Source organism: Gopherus evgoodei, chromosome 3 (assembly GCF_007399415.2).
Source record: "Gopherus evgoodei ecotype Sinaloan lineage chromosome 3, rGopEvg1_v1.p, whole genome shotgun sequence".
NCBI classification, from domain to species: Eukaryota; Metazoa; Chordata; order Testudines; family Testudinidae; genus Gopherus; species Gopherus evgoodei.
Window position 1 is genome coordinate 74,250,835 of NC_044324.1, and position 12,182 is coordinate 74,263,016.

Consider the following 12,182-nt stretch of genomic DNA (forward strand, 5'->3'; position numbering starts at 1 on the left):
TCAGGAATTTAATTTAGAGGACAGAGATGGCCATTCCTACTGGGCTGTTTGCCTGTTGCTTAAAAGAAATCCTTCCCTGCAGATAGCCAAGCGGGGAGAGTGGAGGGGGGTAATGGCACTGAGCTTTTTCGCGTTTGGCTAGCAGGGATCTTCCCTGCTACCAGCCACACGGTGGCGGGGGGAGGGGGTGTGATTAGCAGTGATCTTCCATGATACCAGCCACGCGGTGTGGGGAGGAGTAAAGCAATCATCCCAGAGAATTAGATGGGGGGCTGGTTTCTGCTGCTGCATGTTAACAGGAAAGAAGCATCACTGAACGGGATTTGCTTGGTATTTGGGAAAGGAGGGCACTGTGTATATGAAGGCTGCAGAAGCCGAAAGACAATGGCTTACCATGGCCGCATGCAAGCTGAATTCTGCTGCCCGGACCTGCGTCTGTGAGATCTCTAACACCAGAGCCGCAGGCACTCAATATTAAGAAGCAAAATGCGACCTTGTAGTGAAATCACATGGGCTATGTAAGGTGAATAGTGTTGTTCACTGTGAAAGAGTATAACCATTGTTCTGTAAAATGTATCTTTTTAAATACATCTCTCCCTTTTTTACCTCCCTCATACAGCTGCAAATTTTTCAAGCCTCCCTACTCCATCCCGAAGGCTATCTCAGATAAGGCGGAGGAAAAAAAAGACACGAGACAAAATGTTCTCGGAAATCATAGAAGTAACCCGCAATGAAAGAGCTCATCTGAATGAGTGGAAGGACGTGGTATCAAATTACAGGAAAGATGCCAGTGAACGTGAGGACAGGAGGGACCAACGTGAGGAGAGGAGAGATGCTCGAGATGAGAGGTGGTGGCAGGAAGATCAACAGTGGCGGGATGTAATGCTGGGGCTGCTGCGTGATCAAACTGACATCCTCCGACGTCTGGTGGAGCTTCAGGAACAGCAGCAGGGTCACAGAGTGCCGCTGCAGCCCCTGTGTAACCAGCCTCACCACTCACCATGTTCCATATCTTCCTCACCCAGACGTGTAAGAACGCGTGGGGGAAGGCTTCATGCACCTGCCAACTCCACCCCTTTGGACAGCCCAACCAAAAGGCTGTTATTACTTTGAAATATTTTTAGTAGCCTTTTCCTTCCCTCCTATCCTCCTCCCAAACCACACCCAGGATACCTTGTCAGTTCTCTCCCTCTTTTTATAATGACTTTTTAATAAAGAATACATGATTTTTAAACGATAGTGACTTTATTTCCTTAAGCAAGCTGTAATCGAAGGGGGAGGGTGGGTTGCTTACAGGGAATGAGTCAATTAAGGGGGTGGGGTTCATCAAGGGGAAACAAACACAACAGTCACACCATACCCTGGCCCGTGATGAAACTCATTTTCAAAGTTCTCTGAGGCGCACCGCTTCGTGGTGTGCTCTTCTAATCGCCCTGATGTCTAGCTGCACATAATCAGCGGCCAGGTGATTTGTCTCACCCTCCCACCCCGCCATAAAGGTCTCCCCCTTACTTTCTCAGAGATTGTGGAGCACACAGCAAGCAGCAATAACAATGGGAACATTGGTTTGGCTGAGGTCTGAGCGAGTCAGTAATGTGCACCAGCGCGCCTTTAAATGGCCAAATGCACATTCTACCACCATTCTGCACTTGCTCAGCCTATAGTTGAACAGCTCCTGACTACTGTCCAGGCTGCCTGTGTATGGCTTCATGAGCCATGGCTGGGTCACCCAGGATGACTACAGGCATTTGAACATCCCCAACTGTTATTTTCTGGTCTGTGAAGTAATGCTCTTGCTGTAGCCGTTTAAACAGAGTAGTGTTCCTGAAGACGCGAGCGTCATGAACCCTTCCTGGCCATCCCACGTGGATGTTGGTGAAACGTCCCTTGTGATCCACCAGTGCTTGCAGCACCATTGAAAAGTACCCCTTGTGGTTTACGTACTGGGTGCCCTGGTGCTTCGGTGCCAAGATAGGGATATGGGTTCCTTCTATTGCCCCTCCACATTTAGGGAATCCCATTGCAACAAAGCCATCCACTGTGACCTGCACGTTTCCCAGAGTCACAATCTTTCGTAGCAGCAGCTTAGTGATTGCTTTGGCTACTTGCATCACAGCAGCCCCCACAGTAGATTTTCCCACTCCAAATTGATTCCCGACTGACCAGTAGCTGTCTAGCATTGCGAGCTTCGAGAGGGCTATTGCCACTCACCTCTCAACTGGGAGGGCTGCTCTCATCTTGGTATTATGGTGTTTCAGGGCAGGGGACAGCAAATCACAAAGTTCCATGAAAGTCCCCTTATGCATGCGAAAGTTTCGCAGCCTCTGCGAATTGTGCCAAACCTGCAAAACTATGCGGTCCCACCAGTCTGTGCTTGTTTCCCGGGCCCAAAATTGGCGTTCAATGACTAGAACCTGCCCCATTACCAGCAGGATCTCCAAAGTGCAGGGGCCTGCGGTTTGAGAGAATTCTGTGTCCATGTCCTCATCACTCTCGTCGCCGCTCTGCCTTAGCCGCCTCCTCCCCCCCGGCTTTGTAGGTCCTGGTTCAGCATAGACTGCACAAGAATGCACAAGGCATTTACAACGTCCACGACTGAGATCTTGATCTGAGCAGGGTCCATGCTTGCTGTGCTATGGCGTTTGCACAGTTCACCCAGGAAAAAAGGCGCGAAACGGTTGTCTGCTGCTTTCACGGAGGGAGGGGTGAGGCTGTACCCAGAACCACCCGTGACAATGTTTTTTGCCCCATCAGGCACTGGGATCTCAACCTAGAATTCCAAGGGGCGGAGGAGACTGCGGGAACTATGGAATAGCTACGGAATAGCTACCCACAGTGCAACGCTCCGGAAATCGACGCTAGCCTCGGTACATGTACGCACACCGCCGAATTAATGTGTTTAGTGTGGCCGCGTGCACTTGACTTTATACAATCTGTTTTACAAAACCAGTTTATGTAAAATCAAAATAATCCCGTAGTGTAGACATACCCTCAGTCAGGATTAAGGTCTCCAGGAAGACAGACACATTGTTCTTTAAGTAACATATAATAGTCCTGATCCTCTGTTTCTAAATAAGAGTCCATATTCTGGGCTCTTACTCTTTCACACAAACATTTGTGAGTTGGTGGGTGGGAGCCTGGAAGGGAAGTCTCTCTCCTCACCAGAATATAAGTGGCTTTTTCGTACATAATGTGTAGCTGGATAAAGAAGAGATGCTGAAATATTTTTAACCTAAGAAGCATTTATTCACTATGTCAGTTCTTTCCTCTTAAGAATCCTGCTGCTTTTGTATGTTTATTCTTTCTTCTCTTTTACTGTTGTTAATATTTTATTTCATTCTTGGAGATCAAAGATTGACAGTCATTGTATCCCTGGGACTTTGTTCTCTGCGTAAAATGGATCTTTTTTTGCATTTATTTCAAAGCAAAGATTGTTAAACAAAATTTAATAAAAGTAATAGAATTCAAGCCCTTAACTTCAGTGGGAAATCCCAGAATGCATAAATTGGCACACTCATTGAGCATATATGCTTCATTAAACATTTGTATCATACTTTCCTCTTCTGTCCTGACACAGAGAAAATAAAGGACAATCGTCATTATTGTTCCATCCACCAGGCAGCAAGAATGCAAAAGATTTGTGAATCCAGCCTTTATATATAGACCCCATCTGTCCCATGTCCCTTCCTTCCAGTTTGTTTGCCTCCTTGTATCTAGAAGCATATGTCTGTTTTCTTTCTTTCCTTCCTTCTTCCGTTATTTCTCATTCCTGTTTTATTTTATAGGGATAAGAAAGAAAAGAAAAAAAGGGGGTGGGGAAGAGACTCACAAAAGGAGGACAAGGAAATGAATAACCAAGTATTCCCGTGATCCTGGGGAAGAAAAGACAGGTGGAGGGAGTGTGTTGAAGACAGAACAAGGAGTTATTCATCTAGGTATTTGTTTGTTTATTTTTATGGTCCCATTGGCCTAATATCAGAAGTCAATACTGGAGTCTTCCAGGGTTCTTGGGGGAATGGGGCAGTGCCTGAAGGATTTCTCATTGTCACCAATCTTGCCTTTCTCCTGGGTATTTGAGTGACAAGCTATCTCCTAACTACAGTGAAAGAAGAAATCCTGAGAAGACTAGCTGAGCTCAAATTTGGTGATCTCAAACGCCTTGGCAAAATTGAATGGCTCATCTTGACTGTATCTGCTAAGTTCACTTGGTTCAGCTGTTGAAACCCAATGCCCTGTTTAGGTGTGTCTTCACTGAGTATTATAATGGAAACTTGAAGGTACAACTTTCTCCTTTTTCCCCCAGTTACTGAAAGAGCTGAGAAAAGTAGGCTGAGACAGAGGTGACGATATTGCTTGCTTTTGAGTGGGCTCACCACTCATGTTTTTCTGGCTTGATGAGCATAGTGATTAATCTCCCTATATGTATCCCAAACTGTGAGATTATCTGCCCTATGGCTTTGTTTTCTTCAGTTACCTACAGCACCTCAGGTAACTGTATTGAAGTTTATGGAATAGAGTTCCATAGAATAGGGTTTCTTACTGAGATTGCTAAGTGCCTAGTGAATGGCAGAAAATTTTCCACATTTTATGTTACACATCTTGGACAATAAAAAGACATTTATTAGATAGTATAATTCAAGAAGCATTCCTTTTCTGAGTCCTTCAGAATGTTTTTGACTTCCCTGTAACAATTTCCAAGGATCTACACCTTTGTTGTCTTCTTCATCTTTAGATCTTGGGATATTGCTTTCCACCTCTACATTGACTTTTCTGCTTTCAGTTATTTCAGAGGCCTTTACTTTACTGTAATACACTGCCCAGTAACTCCCTCTATTACTTCACAATAGAAGCTTAATAGGAGCTGTCTTTCAAAGTGGCTTTTTTAGTTGCAATCACATCTGCTAGGCCAGGTGGTGAATGGAATTCTCTTATTTTTACTCCTCATCTTCAGTTTTTCACTTGATTTAGGTGTTTTTTTGCTGTCTGCTGGACTTCATCCTGAAATTGAACGTGGAGTTACACGTCAGCCAACTCATTGTCCTTCCCATTCTTTGCTCTTACCCAAGACCGAAAACTGCATTTGTTGGATGTGAAGTCTATTATGTAATTACATTTATCTATTTGCAGGAATTTAGAAACCTTAAGGCTTTGTGTGTGTTTTGTGAGCAGTCAAACAGAAAAGACTATGACAAAAGCCAGTAGAAGTACACAAATATAAGTTGTAATTCCCACAGGGTTTGTGGATGGTACCAAAGGAGCAGTGGAGGAGGAAAAAAAAAAAAAAGAAGATGATTTAAGTAAAACTAAAATATGGATACACAAGAGAAGTCCTGTGATGGTGTGTCACCACATTGTTGTAATCAGAGAATCCCACTGAGTTCAGTGTAGACCACTGCAACATACTGCTAAAACCTCTGATTACAAAATACTATTAAAGTTGTACCTGTGTTCGTAGACTTACTTTATACAAAACACTATATAGTAATCCCTTTTAAAAGTATAGTATGGTATGGTATATGGCTGCAGATCGTGACAAAATATGTCATTAAATTGGAACACCAAATGTGCAGTAAGTAAATGTTAATGCCCAATGCTAGTTCTGAGAACTATGCAACTGTGTTGCATACATATGTCCTTCTTTTTTTTTTCTTTGCACAGGGGTGATTCAGAAAGATTGGTTACTTCATGGAAAGCATGATGACAAATTGTTCCAATGATGGCTCAGAAAGAAAAAACAAAATTCAGAAATATTATTTTATTACATAATGTACAGTTGTGCATTCATTGGTTTGAAATTACGGTGTGTAGCATTTTTTTAACTGCTGGCTGTCATGAGTAGGAAGCTTTCAAACTTGTTCCTTCATTTAGAATTATAAACCTGAGGAATTTTTTTTGTATGAAAATCTTTGAATAATTAACATGACTGGATTATTCAAGATGACAGAGTGAACACAAACTCCTTTCAGGAAACACATTTAATATCTGTGCAAAATAATATTTTGTACACAATACACAGATTGTCCTAATTAGTAAGCCTAACTTTATTCTTACATATCTGTAAAACTTTGTACAGGGACGAGATCTCCATCTATGATGATCACAAGCTCTTTGCATGAAATTTTGTATCTACAATTATTTTAATATTATGAAACTTTTGAAAAAAATGTTCACTTTTTTACAGCTAATGATTTTACATGAATTTCAAGCTGGTATCTAGTGGGGACTCTGTGGGAGGATGAACACGGAGGAGGTGGAGCTACTGAGTGACTCCAAATATAGAAACTATGTAGCAGCAGTTGACAAAGCACTGAAGAACTTTGAATACTCCAGTGAATGGGCAGATTTGATATCAGCGCTTGGAAAGCTAAACAAGGTATGACAGTAGCACACTTCAGAAGAGGCAGCAAATGTATGGGAGAACAAAGCTTTGAGGATTGATTCCTGACTATAACATAAAAAGATAAGGTTTTAACAGTCTTAAATCTAAAATATTATTTAACTGTTGGAAAAATAGCTTAGCAGGTTAACCTCCACATAAGTTAAATTGCTTAATGAACAGAAATTTTGGAGCTAACAAGCTTTTTGATGATGAACACCACTTTTTCTTGATTTTTTTTCAGAATCCTGTTTCTTCTTTCTTCATTCCTGAGATCATCCCTATAGTTCCCCCACCACCTCCACAAGAGGGAGGGATACCTCAGTGGTTTGAGCATTGGCCTGCTGGGCCCAGGGTTGTGAGTTCAATCCAGGGCGGGGAGCGGGCACTTAGGAATCTAGGGCAAAAATCAGTACTTGGTCCTGCTAGTGAAGGAAGGGAGCTGGACTCGATGACCTTTCAAGGTCCTTTCTAGTTCTAGGAGATAGGTATATCTTATTATATTTCCTCTAATTATAAAGAGAAAGCTATAGTACACTAGGAAGGGCTCTTTCTGTCCTCTTTGATATCCTTGCCTTTATGCTGACCTCTCTCATGCTTCCAACCTGACAAGATGGTCAATCACCCCGCACAGTAGCCCCATTTGGTTCTCTGCCTGTTACTCTTCAACACATACTTGTCTCCTTCCATCTTGGCTGTACTGATCAAGTCTGGAAGGAATTTACAAAGTGTGTGTTTATTAAACTAATTGTGTAACAATTCATCTCCAAATAAAACAGCTAAAGACACAATCCTTGCCAAAACCAACAGATTAAAACAAATTTGAAGTCTCTTGTACAAGCATTTTTGGTGCTCTCATGAACCAAAAAATATTAGGAAAATATTTAAAAAACCAAAAACCAAAAACCAGTTCAGTTTCTGAATCATAATATTTCCAAAAGTCTTTTCTAATTTGCTCCAAATTTGAACTACAAAATCACAAGTTTTACCATGGGCTAATATCAAGTATATGAAATTCCAAGGCAAGGGGTAGGATAGTGCAGCTAGAAATTGGGTTTATAATGGGAAGCAAGGTTCAGTCCAATTAGTAGTTAATTTTCATTAGGAAATACATACAAGTTAAATCCCTTGAAATAATTTAGTATGGAATATGAAATATTTCATAATTTGCAACTGATTTATATATATAAAGCTTACAGGCAAAAGATGTAATGTTTGCTGCTTACTCTGTGGGTAGTCTGGGACCAGAAAACTGGTTACAAAATTTTTATCCATGTTTCTAGTGATTTTTTCAGTAGAAACTATTACTAAGATAAATGAGAGAGCGAGAGCACCACGTTTTTCACAGGAGCACACTGAAAATTCTTCACTCCCTTTCTCTTTTAAACTGGTGTAGCTTTGTTTATATTTAATCTCATCACTTCTAAACTTTTTAGCAACATTAATAATTTAATTTACATTATTGGACCAACCCTATATTTCTCATGCCCCAAAACTACCAGTGAGAGTTTTGGATGAGGCCAGGATACAGGATTGGACTCTGAACATTGTTATTGCTCTGTCAATTAGTCAGCAAGATAAAAATATGTAATACCTCAGTGTACTTATGTGGCACTGCACAAACATAGGCCCTGATCCTGCAAGAAGCTCCATTGGACAGCCCCATGTGCTCCCATGGAGCCTCATTGAACACTGTTGGGTTCCATGTGTGGTCACAAGTCAGTGGAACTCCGTAAAGGATTGGAGCCTCAAACTAACTGGTCTGAAGCACTTCTATTTTGCTCACTATGTGCTGTAGAATATTCAAAATTTGAGAGCACTGCTATGGTTGATGAGGATTACAGAATAGTCAATTTGTATAAAAAAGCTTTAGCTTTATTTTTTAATGTTGGTTATGGTATTCTCAGTACATTCTTACACTAAATAACGATGTATTATTAACAAAAACATCCAAAAATTAAAATGCAATTCTGTATTCCAATATCAAAGGTAACTGTGAATTCAGTTATGTCAGTTCTACAGTTTTTTGTTTTGCACTCTGCATCAATCTATGCTTCTTAAACAGCAGCTCATGATTTTTGCCTGGAATAATTTTAAAAGGGATCACAAAGAGCCTTTTTCTGGTGACTTTCTGCTGGCAACCTGCATAGGCAGCTGGAGAGTTTTAATTTCTGTCCTGAAATACCACAGTGATACATGTGCCATAAAAACCTGAATAAAATAGAATAGACAAACTTTAATTTGGGCCCTGATGTAAGTGAAATTGCACCTGTTTACTCAATTTCACTTATGACAGGCACAGAGTAGGCCTCAGGGTAGAAGACAGTAGAACAATTTATTAAAATTGAAATGTGGGACAGTTTTGTTTGGGTCGTGGAAAAATATTATGTCTCCCAAGTGGGATATTTTTAATTGATTTAAATTTTTCTTGGCAGGTTTTACAAAACAATGCAAAGTACCAAGTAGTACCTAAAAAGTTGACAATAGGCAAGCGTCTAGCGCAATGCCTTCATCCAGCCTTGCCAGGTGGGGTTCATCGGAAGGCACTTGAAACATATGAGATTATCTTCAAAATCATTGGACCCAAGCGTCTGGCTAAAGATCTTTTCCTGTACAGGTAAAAATAGTTAAAAATGTCATTAACTTTGAGATTTTTAGTTCATCTAATGTAGTTTAGAAGACTTTTTCAGTTTCATATTTTAAACATGTTTTTAAAGATTCTATGCAGATGGACAATATATACTGGAGCAAAGTGAGCCACTTAGCTGCAGCATCTTGCAATATGACAAGTTACAGGCTGACGATAAATACAATATCCTGTAATTTAACCAAAAACATCTCTGCTGATGCTTGGTGTAGGAAGACAGGCTCCAAGGTGCTGAGCATCTCCTTTAAAGGTGGCATATGCCATCTAAGGATCAAGTACTTGAAGGACAAGCAGTAGCTTTTAGAGAGAAGTGTTGTCAGTAGCTACTGGTGTGGTGCTCTGCCCTTGTTTGATGATGATAACAGTCGGCTGCATGCGTGTTCCCTCTATGTGCTGCCCCAGCCTTGCGTAAATAGCTGACACCGCAGACCCCAAGAAAACCCCCGAAGACCACAGACTCTAGTAAGGTACAAAGGCACCTGGCCAGGTTTATTGTCAAACAAAGCACAGTAATAGTTTCCGATAGACTCTACAGGACATAGTACGAATATGTGCCCCCTGGCAATGGACATAGCTCAGTCAGTGACAGGACACTCCACTACCCACTAAGCTGGGTGACAATGTGCACTTCCAGACCTATTCTTATATGGGTGCAGAACAAATTACTCATCCCTCCTGACATATTAAGGTGCAGTCCCTTTATTCATTAGGATGCTGCTTCTCCTGTTACATGTTGGTTCAAACAAATGTATTCATCATGTTGTCCTTTTGACCCTGTCTTTAAGATGCACCTGCCTGTTCCTCGTTATCTGTGTGGAGTATTCTGATGCCATTTTGGCACAAGTTCCTCTTATTAGCATTTATGTGTGGATATACCTGATTCTAGCAACCCTCTTCTCTCCAACTTCTGTAAGTGGGGCCTGCCTCTGGCTTACAGCCCCGCTTTTGCTTAGCAGTGCCTGGAAGTACTTTGGTTCAGGCTTCAGGCCTCAGACTGGGCCTCTGACACAAGAGTTTATGTTTCAGGGCCTCATCTTACTACAAGAAGTATTTGCTGGGGACCAAGACAAGAGGGTATTTGAGAAACACAAGAAGATACTCTTTGGTTGTTGAGATTGACATGGCACTTTCCCATATATATCTATAAATATAGATATATATGGAAAGAAAAAATAAATTTCTTCAGGCAACTTCATATTTTTAAAATATTTTCATTTCTATCATGTATGAATAACACAGCTTTGACAAAGTTTTCTTTTCATCAGGGATTGTTAGGTGTTCTCTGGGCCTCTTACATCAGTGTGACTTCAAACATAATTTTTCCTAACATATATACTGATTATTTATTCATTCAGGGTCTGATCTAGGGTTTTGAATTAGGCCCTCAATGATTCTGAAAAATAAAATTGTGTTCAGAATTCTTCTGTTTTTTACACGTTTGTAGTAGTTTATGAGATTTGGTGCAGACAGTGAAGATGTATTTTTGTTAATTAGAAAACCTCTGTTTTGTTCATCAGATTTAAAACTGACTTCTGTTTTCCTGAAATAGCTATAGAAGCAGCAATTGCACATCACAAATGTAGAAAATCACATAGACAGTGAGTTATAGAAAGATCAGATAAAAGAACAGCCTGTGCTGACTTATAACGTAAAGGGATCAACCCAGTGAAGAGATTATTTTTTTATATGCAATCCTAGTTTTTGATCATTTGTTCAGCAATCATAATCCAGGAATGAACCATAGCTTTAGCAGTCTGCCTTGTGTTTGGCTCTGTTTAGATAGATTTTATTGTTTTGGAATGGGGGTATGGAGAAGGGGTATTAGTTTATCACCCTCACAATGTGGAAAAACCCTCATAATAGGAGTAACCCACTGTTCATTTACATTCATTCAATGTATGCTTATAAAATTAAACTTTCCTTTAACCCTTTTTAACATTCACACATGAGCAATGGGGTTACTGCTAGTTTGAGGACTCACTTGTGGGCTGAATATCTGCAATCGATGGATACTGTGTTGTTTGTTTTTTAAAATTATTTTATGTGATATTTGTATATTTATTTTGTTTGTCCTGCGTCTTGTTTTTGTAAAGTACAAGATCATAGTTTTTATTATAGGGAAATAATTTTCTGTACTTTTTAACTTCTTCAAATTAAAAACATTAGTTCCCATTATGCCATGTATTCGTTTCTCTGTTTTCTTTATAGACTTGAAGATTCTTTTCTTGTGGGTTTTTTTTTTTCAGTTATAATTCTTTTTCTACTATCCTGCATTTAAGATTTAATTTTCCAGAGGTGGATCAGTTAAAATGATAGATTCCCCCTCCTTCCCCGCCCAGTCTTACTAAAGTAGTTCAGTTTCATCTAGTTATATACTTGTTACAAGTCACATGCAATTCTCTATCTCCTTTTCTTGAAATGAGATTGATAAGACTGCATAAAGTCAACTAGGGGCCTTGTACCAGTCTATTAACCTGGGACATGCTCATCACCATAGTGTCGCTGTGCCAATACAAAACACTAAGATAAAAATATATTCTTGTGACGATGCTGGGCACTGCTATAACTGTTTTGTGTGACCTAATTTAGGTGTGTCACATAAATAGCTTCCTGAAACAGTATTATTGTATTTTATTATTTACAGTTCAGGGTTATTTCCTCTTCTTGCCAATGCTGCTATGTCTGTCAAACCGGCATTACTCAGCCTTTATGAGATTTATTACCTTCCTTTGGGAAAAACATTAAAACCTGGTCTGCAAGGATTACTAACTGGGATTCTGCCTGGTTTAGAGGAGGGATCAGAGTATTATGAGAGGTAAGAATATGATATACTAATATATTTATACTACTAAAATATTGGTTTTTAATTTCATGAATTGTTGAGTTTTGCTGATATGTTAAAAAAAAAAGATATCTAAGTAACAGGTTTTATCCAGAAAATGATGTCATCAGAGATGAACATTAAGTTAATATCTTTTTAAAAGATTCCAAATATTATGTTAGAAGAAAGAGAAACTACTAATTAATGGTATATATTAAAAGGAAATCAAGTCAGGTAGGCCCCAAATTGAACTCATTTTACAGTTTTAGAGATATGTAATGCACTAGAAAAATGTATTTCTTCCATTTTAGTGGGTCCCCCCATGATTGTTTTACCAT

At 39.9% G+C, this 12,182-nt stretch overlaps 1 protein-coding gene across 5 annotated transcripts in view; it reads left to right on the forward strand.

Annotated features, from left to right (window-relative positions):
• Nucleotides 1–2,836: 2,836 nt before the first annotated feature.
• LOC115648353 (protein dopey-1) overlaps nt 2,837–12,182 on the forward strand; it is an 89,273-nt gene continuing 79,927 nt past the window's right edge. For all 5 annotated transcript variants that reach the window (XM_030555817.1, XM_030555820.1, XM_030555819.1 and 2 more), the window contains exons 1-5: nt 2,837–2,873; nt 3,786–3,935; nt 6,182–6,373; nt 8,812–8,993; nt 11,668–11,838. In XM_030555817.1, coding sequence (XP_030411677.1) covers nt 6,236–6,373; nt 8,812–8,993; nt 11,668–11,838 — 491 coding nt within the window. In that variant the 5' untranslated portion in view covers nt 2,837–2,873; nt 3,786–3,935; nt 6,182–6,235. The remainder of the gene's footprint in view (nt 2,874–3,785; nt 3,936–6,181; nt 6,374–8,811; nt 8,994–11,667; nt 11,839–12,182) is intronic.